This window comes from Schistocerca americana, chromosome 8, assembly GCF_021461395.2.
Source record: "Schistocerca americana isolate TAMUIC-IGC-003095 chromosome 8, iqSchAmer2.1, whole genome shotgun sequence".
Taxonomy (NCBI): Eukaryota; Metazoa; Arthropoda; class Insecta; order Orthoptera; family Acrididae; genus Schistocerca; species Schistocerca americana.
The window spans coordinates 115,447,995-115,463,464 of record NC_060126.1 but is presented as its reverse complement, the minus strand read 5'-3'; the positions used below and the strand labels follow the sequence as shown (position 1 = coordinate 115,463,464).

Genomic DNA, 15,470 nt, shown 5'->3' with positions numbered 1-15,470 from the left:
TTTCGAATATAGCGGCATAAAACCAAATCTGATTAACAGCTGCCCATTGGCTAGCACATAATACCCTCCCATTGGCTGCGTCGAACTCGACACGGTAACGCATTACCAACATACGTGTAATATCATGAACAATCGCAGATCGTGGACAGAACTTTGTAACGTTTAGGGCGACAAAAAATACCATGTAAAAAAATTAGTCGTAACAAGCCTTAGTGGGAGATAAAGAGTCTATACACAGGTTTGTCTAGGGGAGGATAGAAGCAACTCTGAGTTTGTAAGTACCAGAGAGCATTGGTAGCATGGTTATACAAACATCGCTGGTAGACACTCAATTTGCAAATAATCTTTGGTAGTGGTAGGAGGTTAACATTTGTTTATGTTATGGGTATGGTGATATAGTATAAACAATGTGTGATAAGTGAACCGAAAAAATATGTAAATCATGTATGTCTATATTGTCACATTATGAAGTGTATCATCCCGGGCTTGAATGTGAAAGGTTTGCGATTTATTTATTTTATGCTAGAATTTAATATTTAGTTCCATTCCATGCAGTGCCTCAAACTGCATGAATAAACATCTTCTGCTCCTCCTCCACAATCCATATATTAAACAGCACTAATCGAGAGGGAATGTTAGAGTTGTACTGCCTTACGAACAGAATTGCTTCGTGCAATCAAGTGCAAGAACTTGTATGATATGATACCTCAGTCATTGAGTATATAACACACCCTGGTGTATTGCAAGTAACCTATCAATGCTGTCCCTAGCGTTTACATAAATTAGTTTTGTTGCACGCACGAGTCTTCGTAAATATGTATGTTGTATGACACTGTTTTTATAATTTGGTCATTATTTGTAATAATATTAGGTGGTAACTGTATACATGCATGTAACGAAACAAGAGGTAATAGAGTGACGATTTTGCACATATTAACAGCAAGCTTAAGGTGTGCAACACTAGGACCAAAAACAACTTCCACAACGAATTCCAGGAGATAATGTTAGTACAGTAATGAGTATCATACATTGATATACATGTATTCAGCAACCTACCAGAGCACATTAAATGTCATATAGATCACAGTTTGGAGTATGAGACGGAATTAATGAACTTTATATGGGGTGACTCCTCTTGCTCTAGTGAAGAATATCTACATAGAATCTCTGAATTTAATGTTTTAAGTTAATCTGCAGGCCTAATTAGTACTGTAATACTCCTTTACTATTACATTAAAGGAACGTATTTAACTTCTTTCCTCGTCTGAGAGAGCACTCTCCATGGGACTCGTGAAATGTGATTAATGATGTGTTACACAATCAGTGACTCCCACTAGCAGCTACTGATATTTAAGATACATTGCACATATATCAAAATTTGCAAATAATTACCTTTTTACCATTGGTAGCAGAAATGCACACCATAAATAATTTATTTGTTTTTGCAGCACAAACTTATGTAATAGCTACTAACATATACCTTTACAAGTACTTGTGATTCAGAAAAAAAATGATATAGAAGGTAGGGGAAACAAATGACTCCTGATTCCTGAAATTCCCATGCATTTCTCATCTGCATTTACTGACTCCAGTGTTTATTATCACTGGGCACCTGGGAAAATAAGTATAGTACAGAGTTGGCAGAAGTATCATTTTAGGATAGATTAAAATTATGATAAAAAATTCTTTTTTTACTCCACTTTCATATTTAAAAGTCATACCATTTTATGCCTTGAGATCTAAGTACTTACGTATATCGTTAATTCAGCCACACATAATGTTCCATTAATTCCATCATGAGTGAGAACTTTCTGGGGTATGGAAGAAGTCTAGCTGTACACTAACAGACAGACAGGAACTATGGACCAATTCCATGTTACATCTTGAACTGTTTTTAAATATTGAAATTGGTTATAAAATTGTAATTGGTGCTTTAATCAGATACAGGAGGTTAAAATGGAAAAACATATCAAGAGCTTTTTTGAAAAATAGACTGATATACATTTTTGTTTGTTTCTGCAGTACTGGCAAGAGCAATACAATCATTAGCAAAGATTGGGGATGAACTTTATGTAGAACCACAAAAAGATGGCATTGCTTTTAGGAGTGTGAATTCTGCCCGATCAGCATATGCTACATTTACATTTTCAAAGGCTTTCTGTTCCTATTACAAAAGGGAAACCAGCACTGATAATGAGGAAATAGTAAAATGTAAAATATCAATGAAGGTATGAGTTACTGCATTACAGTAGTTACGTATATGTTTTCTACAGCTTTACCTTTTATTTCACTCACTTTAGGCCTACTGTGTTTTATTTTGCAGTCTTGTGCTCCAATTATTCGTTCACCAGCAAATTTAGATAAACAAGTGGAAACATGTTTGATTCATCTTGAGCGTGATGGCACAAAATTAATTTTTGAACTACGCTGCCGTCACAATGTAGTGAAAACACACTATATGCCAATACTTGAATGTGAAACATTGCAAGCTGTTTATCCAGTGGATGATGTACCTAATAAGTTATTGCTGGAAGCCAAAATACTTGCTGATGCTGTGCATAACTTCCAGTTGACACAGGAGGAAATATCACTGTCAGTTACTTCAGGGAAGGCACTGTTGAAAAGCTATAATGATGAAGTGATAGGTATGTATTAGCATCATTGCATATTTAATTTAAAACCAGTAGCAGGGCATTTTGTACGTTTATATGTTGTTAGTTTTTGGATTCCATGCCATTACATGTCTTCGTTGTTTCTACCTCATTACAGTAGGTTTAAGTGACTGCTGATTTTTAAAATATCACTGTCAGTTACTTCAGGGAAGGCACTGTTGAAAAGCTATAATGATGAAGTGATAGGTATGTATTAGCATCATTGCATATTTAATTTAAAACCAGTAGCAGGGCATTTTGTACGTTTATATGTAGTTAGTTTTTGGATTCCATGCCATTACATGTCTTCGTTGTTTCTACCTCATTACAGTAGGTTTAAGTGACTGCTGATTTTTAAAATTATATATAATAGGAGTGTCAGAAGGGTACCAAGAAAACAAAAAACCACATAGCTGCAGACACGTCGCAACCCCATCTTGCGGCATGTCATCCGCTACGTGCTCCATGGGTGGCCCATTTCTTTTTGCCAAGTCCACTCTCACTGCTCTCACCCAGATTCGAGCCTTCATAGGAGTTCCCCCACACCATCATGCTGGACAATGGACCATGCTCCATAGCGGCAGATTTCAAACAATTCTGCACCTCCAGTTCAAGCACCAGTCTGCCATTTCAGCCCTCCTTTAAATGTCAAAGTGAAGCATGTGGTGCATACACTTAGCAGCAGGCACCACTACAGCTCCACTCATGCTGTTTCTCAGCACAGAAAAGGGACATAGCCTGGCAGACTCCTCCATGGGCAGCTGCCATGTACTCTCCTCCACCTCCTGACCCCACAGCCCATGGAACGTAGCTGTGCGGACATGCTTGTGTGGGGCAAAACATTCATAATGCCAACCACAGTGTTTGCTACCCATGGACTGTGCCTTTCGAGGTGGACACTGAGGCATTTGGAGTGCTGGCATGCCCATGTGCTCCATCCATGGCTACCATCTATACCATTGCTCCTGCTCAGTGCGTGGAAGCAGAGGCTTTTATGCCAGGCCTCAACCCGTGCCACTGTTTGCCCTCCCCCTCCATTGTCTCTGGCACTTCCAGCCCTATGCAACCATTCTGGGTGAGGGATCTGGTATCCTAATGTAGTGAGTCTGTAGACCCAACAGATGGCATGAGAATCAATGATGGGCGCTAGGTGGTGTGGCTGCATTTGCAGATGCCGCTGTCGGTGCCACTGAAGACATGCTGGCCTATCAGCAGCTACGGCTTTCCTTTAAAGCCAGCAACTTTGCAAGCAGTTGTGGTTTTTGAGTCGTTCCCAGTTTTGTCTGATTATTGTCACTATATTAGGGTCAGATCCACATCTGCCCCTGGAACTGTTTTGCAGTTTAAAATTGTGTTTAAATTCTCTGTCTTACCATTATGTTATCTATTTACAACCTCCCGATGTTGCATGTATAGTCGTGTGTCAAGGTTCTTAAAGCAAGCTTTTGCAATTGTAAATGTGACATTCCAGCCCGAGATGCTGAAGTTGGCAGTCACGTGTGCAGGAGCTGTACTTTCTTGTATGTATGAATGGTGTGTATCTCTCTTTTACTGATGAATGCAGTGACTGAAAGCTTTGTGTAAGAGTCTTTTAATTGTGTCTATCTGTAACTTCACGTGTCTTCTTTACGGTAATTAGCAATCTGTCTTTTTCTACAGTGTTGATATTCCTACCTGCGGTTTCGATTGTTTGTTAACTCTGTGCAATATTCTACCAGGAGAGTTCCACGTTAATTCCTTTCCTTAAGTCTATATTTTCGTACTATTTTTCCTTCTCATGCTTTTTGTACTGTTAAATTCCAGTTGTCCATCACAATTAATTTCTCATCTACCCAGAGAAACTGAACAATTTTTTTGTCTCATCAGACATGTTTTTCAATATCTTTATCATCTTTGGAGCTAGCAGACAGACATACTTGTTCTGTTGTGTTGGAATTTAGCTTTGTATTAAACTTGGCTTGTTCACTATGCTGTTCGTAGTAGTCCACCCACAGTCATTTTTCTTATTTATTATCAGCCCTGTGCTCCAGTGTTTCCTCTGTCTGATTTTTTGTTGACAATCCTGTGCTCATATGGCCAAAAATCCTATTTTTCGTACGACCACACGTAACTATTTCATATTATATCCAACTTCAGACCATCCACTTTCTTTTTAAATTCTCTCCTACCTGCCTGGTTAAGTGAGCTAACATTCTGTGCACTTCTCCTAGAACACCACATTTGTATTTTCTGATGACAATAGCGTTCTGTGGAATCTCCCCCAGAATCTGTTTCATCTATGGAATGTTGTACCCAAGAGGATACCATCATTATTAAACCATACATTACTGCTGCATGTCATTGAGAAACTATAGGGCTGCAATTTCCCCGGTACGAGCCAACTTGCAGCACTGACATAGAAGCATGTTGGCTGATGTTGCTTGGGCAAATGAGTTGATCCTCAAGACTGTTATCCTTCCAGCTACTGAAAATGCTGCTGTTCCTGTCCAGAAACCATAAGTTAATCTGGTCCCTCCACAGCTACACCTCCGACATGGCAGCACCTATGATATGGATGTCCCGTTGTTGAGGCGAGTATGCCACCCTATTACACTTAGGTCCACTGTTCATGGGGTGTTTGTTATTATATCATAGTACATACTGTGATCTAATGATTAATGGAAAATCTCTTATAAAGATGTGAAACAGATACTAACAAAGACATAGAGGGGCTGGCCACTACTTACCTCAGCTCAGTACAGCCGATAGATACACAAAAAACAGAACCGAAAATTTACGTTCCTAGCTTTCAGAACAAATGTTCCTTCATCAGGGAGGAGAGAGGGGAAAGAAAGGGAAGAAGGGAAAGTGGATTCAGTTACTCACAACCCAGGTTATGAAGCAACAGGGACAGGAAAACAGGGAGGGTAGCAAGGATGGAGGCGTGGTTGTCAGAGGGAAGCCAAAGATATTCTACTGTAAGTACTGTGCCAGCTTCAAACCAAAGAGGATGCATACAGAAGTAAAGAGGTATATAGTATAAAGATAAACACAACTATGTAGGATGAAAAGATGCATGAATGGCTAAAGAGGAAAGGGAAAGAGGAGAAGACTGAAGAGAAAATGGGAGTGAGGTTGTTTGACATAGGTTCAGTCCAGGGGGATGGCGGGATGAAAGGATGTGTTGGAGTGCAAGTTCCCATCTCCGTAGTTCAGAGTGACTGGTGTTGGTTGGGAAAAGCCAAATGGCACATACAGTGTAGCAGGTTCCTAGGTCCCTAGAATTATGCTTGAGGGCATGCTCCGCTACTGGGTATTGGACATCTCCTAGGCGGACAGTTTGTCTGTGTCCGTTCATGCGCTCAGCCAGTTTAGTTGTTGTCATACCGATGTAAAAGGCTGTGCAGTGCACGCATGTCAGCTGATAAATGACATGTGTAGTTTCACACGTGGCCCTGCCTTGAATTGTGTATATTTTACCAGTAGCGGGGCTGGAGTAGGTGGTTGTGGGGGGATGCATGGGGCAGGTTTTGCAGCGGGGTCGGTTACAGGAGAAACTGCTGGGTAGAGAAGGTAGTCTGGGAATATTGTAGGGTTTCACAAGGATGTTACGGAGGTTAGGGGGGCAACGAAAGGCAAATCTGGGTGGTGTGTGGAGAATTTTGTCAAGGGATGATCTCATTTCAGGGGTTGACTTGAGAAAGTCATATCCCTGGCGGAGTAATTTATTGATGTATTCGAGGCCAGGATAATATTGGATGACAAGGGGGATGCTTCTGTGTGGTCGGGGGGTAGGAACATTGTTGTTGGACGGGGAGGAATGTATTGTTCGGGAGATCTGTTTGTGGACAAGGTCTGCAGGATAGTTGCGGGAGAGGAAAGCACTGGTCAGGTTATTGGTGTAATTGTTGAGGGATTCGTCACTGGAGCAGATACGTTTGCCACGAATACCTAGGCTGTAGGGAAGGGAGCGTTTGATGTGGAATGGATGGTAGCTATCAAAGTGAAGGTACTGTTGTTTGTTTGTGGGTTTGATATGGACAGAGGTATGGATGTGAGCTTCAACAAGATGAAGTTCAACATCCAGGAAGGTGGCTTGGGTTTTGGAGAAGGACCAGGTGAAATTCAGATTTGAAAATGAATTGTGGTTATAGAGGAAATTGAGGAGTGTTTCTTCACCATGAGTCCAACCACAAAGACGTCATCTATAAACCTATACCAGGCCAGGGGAAGCAGCTGTTGGGTCTTCAGGAAAGCCTCCTCCATGTGGCCCATGAAGAGGTTGGCATAGGACGGAGCCATCCTGGTTCCCATGGCCGTTCCCCTGATTTGTTTGTAGGTCTGGCCTTCAAAAGTGAAGTAATTATGGGTGAGGATGAAGTTGGTAAGTGTGATAAGGAACGAGGTTTTTGGAAGATCTTCGGGTGGGCGTTGGGAGAGGTAGTGCTCAAGGGCAGAGAGACCATGGGTATGTGGGATGTTTGTGTAAAGGGATGTAGCATCTATGGTGACAAGAAAGGTCAGATCCATTCCCACTCCTCTCCCACCTGAAACCTTTTCAAATCTGAATTTCATGTGGTCCTTCTCCAAAACCCAAGCCACCTTCCTGGGTGTTGACCTTCATCTTGTTGAAGCTCACATCCACACCTCTGTCCATATCAAACCCACAAACAAACAACAGTACCTTCACTTTGATAGCTGCCATCCATTCCACATCAAACGCTCCCTTCTCTACAGCCTAGGTATTTGTGGCAAACGTATTTGCTCCAGTGACGAATCCCTCAACAATTGCACCAATAACCTTACCAGTGCTTTTCTCTCCCGCAACTATCCTGCAGACCTTGTCCACAAACAGATCTCTCGAGCAATACATTCCTCCCCGTCCAACAACAATGTTCCTACCCCCAGACCACACAGAAGCATCCCCCTTGTCACCCAATATTATCCTGGCCTCGAATACATCAATAAATTACTCCGCCAGGGATATGACTTTCTCAAGTCAACCCCTGAAATGAGATCATCCCTTGACAAAATTCTTCCCACACCACCCAGATTTGCCTTTCTTCGCCCCCCTAACCTCCGTAACATCCTTGTTAAACCCCACAATATTCCCAGACTACCTTCTCTACCCAGCGGTTTCTACCCCTGTAACCGACCCCGCTGCAAAACCTGCCCCATGCATCCCCCCACAACCACCTACTCCAGCCCCGCTACTGGTAAAACATACACAATTCAAGGCCGGGCCACGTGTGAAACTAAACATGTCATTTATCAGCTGACATGCGTGCACTGCACAGCCTTTTACATCGGTATGACAACAACTAAACTGGCTGAGCGCATGAACGGACACAGACAAACTGTCCGCCTAGGAGATGTCCAATACCCAGAACAGAGCATGCCCTCCAGCATAATTCTAGGGACCTAGGAACCTGCTACACCGTATGTGCCATTTGGCTTCTCCCACCTAACACCAGTCCCTCTGAACTGCGGAGATGGGAACTTGCACTCCAACACACCTTTCATCCCACCATCCCCCTGGACTGAACCTACGTTAAACAACCTCACTCCCATTTACTCTTCAATCTTCTCCTCTTTCCCTTTCCTCTTTAGCCATTCACGCATCTTTTCATCCTACATAGTTGTATTTATCTTTATACTATATACCTCTTTACTTCTATATGCATCCTCTTTGGTTTGAAGCTGGCACAGTAGTTACAGTAGAATATCTTTGGCTTCCCTCTGACAACCATGCCTCCATCCTTGCTACCCTCCTTGTTTTCCTGTCCCTCTTGCTTCATAACCTGGGTTGTGAGTAACTGAATTCACTTTCCCTTCTTCCCTTTCTTTCCCCTCTCTCCTCCGCGATGAAGGAACATTTGTTCTGAAAGCTAGGAACGTAAATTTTCGGTTCTATTTTTTGTGTATCTATTGGCTGTACTGAGCTGAGGTAAGTACTGGCCAGCCCCTCTATCTCTTTGATAGTACATACTGTGTATGTTAATGTTACCACATTCATTAGACTTCATGTAAAAAATTCAGGATTGAAAATGGAGTCAGCTGAAGAGAACCTAATAAGTGGAAGCCTAAAATTAGTCCTGAAAATCAATTATAATAAGACTAAAATAATGTTGATGAACATTAAAATTAATTCGTTGAACCAGTTGATGGCTTTTCTATTTAGTGTAGTTTAAAACAACAGCAAGATGACAGCAAAAGAAGTAAATAGAAGAGTAAAAACAACTTGGAGTATATGTTGTATATTAAGAGGAGTATTCAGACGTAAACTTCTGATACACCTGGAGTGTGCAGTTTACAATAAGTGTACAGTGCCAATTTTAATTAATGGCAGTGTAGCATGAGCTTTCAGTGTGCAAATCTTGGCCTTCAAGAGATAAGCAAATATTGAGGCAGACATGTAAATAAAAGTTGGATAGACAATGTTAGAAAAAATGCAGAAGCAAAAGTGATGAGTATTACATAAGACTGTAATATGTAGAAAGGTGCAGAGCGTGCCTCTATCCAGCAGTGATAACAAAGGGCTGAGAGTACTGATTATGATAAAACTGACAATAATGTGAACATATTCATTGTAACTAGAAAATATATTAGCTGATTATTAATGAAGTCTTATTGCTTTAGAGTATAATTCTTTTATCATAGGGTGTTATTGCACCAACATTCTTAAAAATCTGTAAGTATCCACTCTGTTGCTTGTTGTTTACAACTTGAATTGTCAGTTTTCTGAAAACTTAAAACATAGATATTTGTTTATGTTGCAGTATTTAGCATATGTAGGATGTGTCAAGACTAATTAATTCATTATTTGCATCAGGTATCTGAACATAATAACTATATAATATGTGCCTACCTCACTCCCTTCATTATTTATTAAAATGAGGGCTTTACATTATCATGGCCATAATAATTTACAGATTAGTCACTAAATGCTGATAAGGTTTGCTAGTGAAGGAAATTTTTGTATAATAATCCGCCAATGTGTCTGTTGGTTGGAACATAATTTGTAAGTATATTTTTAAGCTGTTTACAACCAATGCTGGCCAAATATATTTTACTTTCAACAATGTAGGAGAAGACATACTGCCATTGGCCATAAAGGAGACACGTTAAGTTGAAGACAGGCACAATTAAAAGACACTTACATAAAGATTTCGGCCACAGCCTTCATCAGTAAAAGAAGGAAACACATCATTCATGCACACAAGCAAGCACACCTCATGCACGCATGAATGCCAAATACATCATCTCGGGCCAGAATGCAACTATCACATGGGATGCAAGTAGCAATCTGGAGGAGAAGGGGAAGGGATAGTAGTGCACGGGTAGGTAGAGAGATGAACATTGTCTGGTGGAATCTACAGATTTTCCCAGCAGTACTGCATCAACTGAGCAAGAGACTGAAAGTTACTTTGTAATGAGTTCAAGGAACCTGTGGCAGGATAAACTGAATTTCAAAATATGATTTTGAGAAGGAAAAAAATTCTTGGTTAACACTGTGTGTAGTGGATTCTGTATAAATGTAATATTACATCTCCCTTATGTGCAACTTTCTAAATAATGAATTTTATTGTGGTAATGAATTGAGGCTAATATACTTGCACTGGGGATGTAATGTAAACAGCAGTGGGGAAATTGAGATTTTCATTTTTAAGTATCTTAGAAAGGAAACTAAATTAAGAATATAGTTCAGGGAATGTTGGAAAAAGTGTGAATTTTAATAAATGGTCACAAGAGAGCTAGATGTATGTATGATCTACTATGCACCCGTCTAAGTACACAAGAGGAGTTCATTCAGTATATATTATGAGTGGGTGTTTTCCTAGTGATCCGTACTCCATCCAAACAGGCCTCTGTAGGTCCAGTGATACCAAGCGACCGCCATGTCATCCCCAGCCAATAGGCATCACTGGATGCAGCTATGGAGGGGCATGTCAGTTTTCATGACTGGAGCCGCTACTTCTTAGTCAAGTAGCTCCTCAATTGACCTCACAAGTGCTGAGTGCACATCACTAACAAACAGCATTCAACAGTCCATATGGTCACTCTTTCAAGTCCTAGCCAGTGTTTAAATTTGGCAATCTGAGAGGAACTGGTGTTACCACTGTGGCAAGGCTGTTGAATCATCCTGCTGGACTACTCCATAAATACATATTTTGTTTACAAAGTGAAGATGTAGAGCTATGGATAGCCTAATAAAAGTCATCTACCACAGTGTCCACATTAGTCTCTGGCGACTGATGCTTTACAATTCGATATTGACTTCTACAAAGTAGTTGTCCTCATTTGCACTTTGTGATTCTGATATGCATAATGCCAGCATCACTGCAGAAACTTCCAAAAAGTGCAGCTATCAAATTTCAGCATAGCAATCACCTTCAAATATGGGACAGACTGCTCAGAGTCAGTTACACTATCAAATCAGATAGTATAGGTGTTAGCAATGGTGCCATGATCATGGAGAGCTGTCACATTTGAATCTAACTGCCACCTTCAGCTAAGATAGGTATCTGTCACTGAACTTTTTGCAGAGCTTCTGAATTGTTTGCTTCATTTCTGTCCGATGATTAGAACAAAGAAATAAAAGACAACATAATGTGGAGCAAATGGCGTTAAACAATTGCTGCCCCAGTAATCAATACAAAACATTTTGCCAACAATTTTGTGCTACCACCCACTTGTATTGGAGCTGTAATCCAATGTACATTGAACATAGAAGTTGTCCTAAGAGCACAAGAGCCATGATAAACAAACATCCTGCCGTATGATAAAAATTTTGTGAAGCACCACTGCCAGTGATGTCGTCATGGACACACAGTTAAGTCCATTTTGATCAGGGGAATAAACTGCTTCTATCCATGAAGATGAAATAATCCAGAATTACACTGAGCTGCATAAGGCTAAGATGGAAAACCGAAGCCAAAATGGACAAATTGGTATTTGAATGGGACTGTAATGCCTTCCAAACATAAATTAAATGAGTAAAAGATGGTATTCTTTTTAGGGCTGCAGCTATTTTGTCAGAGGAATAAAGAAATGAATCTATATGTTCAAAATTATTTTCCATTCCTTACAAACAAATATGAGAACTACCATACTCACAGTGTTCCTCCTCATCCACTCTTCATAGCAGCTAAACCCTAACTTGGTGACCTTTTCAACTTGCCACATCCCCAAAACTCTCATAACGCTATTGCTAACATTTCCACCAAAACCCTCACCTCCACAGAAGTTTCAGTCCTACCCAAAGGCCTCACCTTGAGTCCTACATCCAAATTTAACCCTGCTGGACTTGTCAAAGACCTATTCTTCTTCTCCTGATCCCTGCAATGAAAGCATTTCTTTGCACACCAATGCCTCCAACCAAAACCACCCTAATTGCAACACTGAATCCCACATCTTCCAGTTCATACCACAGTCCACTTTCTAACCATAATACTCTCCTCCTCCGCCCCCCCTGTCCCCCCCCCCCCCCACCTAACTACTCACAGGTCACTTTTTGGGAAGTCTTTTAGCTCCAACTTAGCTTCACCATCCTTCCCCAGGTCCCTTTCTCAGAACACCAACCTTTCAGTAGAAGAAAGAATAGCCATACAGAACCTCAAAGCAAATTGTGACCTAATCATCCTGCCTGCAGACGAAGTTTCCACCACTGTTGTTATGAATCACAGAGACTACCTTGCAGAAAGCTTCCGCCAACTGTCTGACTCCACCCATAAACTCTGCCAGAGTGAGCCCATCGTAGAAGTCCAACACAACCTCCAATCCCTGCGTAAAGCTTTCCCAGAATCTCTCCTCTGAATCCATTTCCCTGCTCACCCCTGTGATACCCAGAACACCCACCTTCTTCATGCTCCCCAAAATTCCCAATCCCAACAATCCTGGATGCTACATTGTGGCTCTACTGAAAGAATTTCGGTCCTCATTAACCAACACCACCAACCAATTGCCCAGAATCAAGCCTCCCGTGTCAAAGACAACAACCACTTCCTTCATCGACTCTTTCCATTTCCAGTTTCTTGTCCCCTACCCAACTTATTTTCTTCTCATTTGTGTTCAGTATTCACCATTATCCCATACAGCCCTCAAAGGCAGTTTCCCTTTGGCTTATGGTTGTGGAGGGAAACAATCCACGTGGGAAAAATATATCTAAAGACAAAGATGATGTGACTTACCAAACGAAAGCGCTGGCAGGTCGATAGACACACAAACATACACACAAAATTCAAGCTTTCGCAACCCACAGTTGCTTCGTCAGGAAAGAGGGAAGGAGAGGGAAAGATGAAAGGGTGTGGGTTTTAAGGGAGAGGGTAAGGAGTCATTCCAATCCCGGGAGCGGAAAGACTTACCTTAGGGGGAAAAAAGGACAGGTATACACTCGCGCACACACACACATATCCATCCACACATATACAGACACAAGCAGACATTTGTAAAGGCAAAGAGTTTGGGCAGAGATGTCAGTCGAGGTGGAAGTACAAAGGCAAAGATGTTGTTGAGTGACAGGTGAGGAATGAGTGGCGGCAACTTGAAATTAGCGGAGGTTGAGGCCTGGCGGGTAACGAGAAGAGAGGATATACTGAAGGGCAAGTTCCCCTCTCCGGAGTTCCGACAGGTTGGTGTTAGTGGGAAGTATCCAGATAACCTGGACGGTGTAACACTGTGCCAAGATGTGCTGGCCGTGCACCAAGGCATGTTTAGCCACAGGGTGATCCTCATTACCAACAAACATTGTCTACCTGTGTCCATTCATGCGAATGGACAGTTTGTTGCTGGTCATTCCCACATAGAATGCATCACAGTGTAGGCAGGTCAGTTGGTAAATCACATGGGTGCTTTCACACGTGGCTCTGCCTTTGATCGTGTACACCTTCCGGGTTACAGGACTGGAGTAGGTGGTGGTGGGAGGGTGCATGGGACAGGTTTTACTCCGGGGGCGGTTACAAGGGTAGGAGCCAGAGGGTAGGGAAGGTGGTTTGGGGATTTCATAGGGATGAACTAAGAGGTTACAAAGGTTAGGTGGATGGCGGAAAGACACTCTCTGTGGAGTGGGGAGGATTTCATGAAGGATGAATCTCACTTCAGGGCAGGATTTGAGGAAGTCGTATCCCTGCTGGAGAGCCACATTCAGAGTCTGATCCAGTCCCGGAAAGTATCCTGTCACAAGTGGGGCACTTTTGTGGTTCTTCTGTGGGAGGTTCTGGGCTTGAGGGGATGAGGAAGTGGCTCTGGTTATTTGCTTCTGTACCAGGTCGGGAGGGTAGTTGCGGGATGCGAAAGCTGTTTTCAGATTGTTGGTGTAACGGTTCAGGGATTCCGGACTGGAGCAGATTCATTTGCCACAAAGACCTAGGCTGTAGGGAAGGGACCGTTTGATGTGGAATGGGTGGCAGCTGTCATAATGGAGGTACTGTTGCTTGTTGGTGGGTTTGATGTGGACGGACGTGTGAAGCTGGCCATTGGACAGATGGAGGTCAACGTCAAGGAAAGTGGCATGGGATTTGGAGTAGGACCAGGTGAATCTGATGGAACCAAAGGAGTTGAGGTTGGAGAGGAAATTCTGGAGTTCTTTTTCACTGTGAGTCCAGATCATGAAGATGTCATCAATAAATCTGTACCAAACCTTGGGTTGGCAGGCCTGGGTAACCAAGAAGGCTTCCTCCAAGCGACCCATGAATAGGTTGGCGTACGAGGGGGCCATCCTGGTACCCATGGCTGTTCCCTTTCATCGGTGGTATGTCTGGCCTTCAAAAGTGAAGAAGTTGTGGGTCAGGATGAAGCTGGCTAAGGTAACGAGGAAAGAGGTTTTAGGTAGGATGGCAGGTGATCGGTGTGAAAGGAAGTGCTCCATCGCAGCGAGGCCCTGGACATGCAGAATATTTGTGTATAAGGAAGTGGCATCAATGGTTACAAGGATTCCTTGAAGCTAATCCTACTCCCAACATCACCACTGCTGAAGCCCAGGCTATCCGTGATCTGAAGGCTGACCGATCCATCGTCATTCTTCCGGCAGACAGGGGTTCCACGACCGTGGTACTTGATCGTCGGGAGTATGTGGCTGAGGGACTGCGTCAGCTTTCAGACAACACCACGTACAAAGTTTGCCAAGGTAATCCCATTCCTGATGTCCAGGTGGAGCTTCAAGGAATCCTCAGAACCTTAGGCCCCCTGCAAAACCTTTCATCTGACTCCATCAACCTCCTGACCCCACTGACACCCTGCACCCCTACCTTCTACCTTCTTCCTAAAATTCACAAACCCAATCATCCCGGCCACCCCATTGTAGCTGGTTACCAAGCCCCCACAGAACGTATCTCTGCCTATGTAGATCAATACCTTCAACCCATTACATGAAGTCTCCCATCCTTCATCAAAGACACCAACCACTTTCTCAAACACCTGGAATCCTTATCCAATCTGTTACGCCAGGAAACCATCCTTGTAACCATTGATGCCACTTCCTTATACACAAATATTCCGCACGTCCAGGGCCTCGCTGTGATGGAGCAATTCCTTTCACGCCGATCACCTGCCACCCTACCTAAAACCTCTTTCCTCGTTACCTTAGCCAGCTGCATCCTGACCCACACCTTCTTCACTTTCGAAGGCCAGACATACCACCGATGAAAGGGAACAGCCATGGGTACCAGGATGGCCCCCTCGTACGCCAACCTATTCATGGGTCGCTTGGAGGAAGCCTTCTTGGTTACCCAGGCCTGCCAACCCAAAGTTTGGTACAGATTTATTGATGACATCTTCATGATCTGGACTCACAGTGAAAAAGAACTCCAGAATTTCCTCTCCAACCTCAACTCCTTTGGTTCC

The 15,470-nt window shown here is 42.6% G+C and overlaps 1 protein-coding gene across 1 annotated transcript in view; it reads left to right on the top strand.

Moving 5' to 3' along the window:
- Nucleotides 1-350: 350 nt before the first annotated feature.
- Nucleotides 351-15,470, top strand: part of LOC124545278 (cell cycle checkpoint control protein RAD9A) — a 43,966-nt gene continuing 28,846 nt past the window's right edge. The window contains exons 1-3 of the mRNA XM_047124162.1: nt 351-499; nt 2,023-2,228; nt 2,324-2,645. Coding sequence (XP_046980118.1) covers nt 466-499; nt 2,023-2,228; nt 2,324-2,645 — 562 coding nt within the window. The 5' untranslated portion in view covers nt 351-465. The remainder of the gene's footprint in view (nt 500-2,022; nt 2,229-2,323; nt 2,646-15,470) is intronic.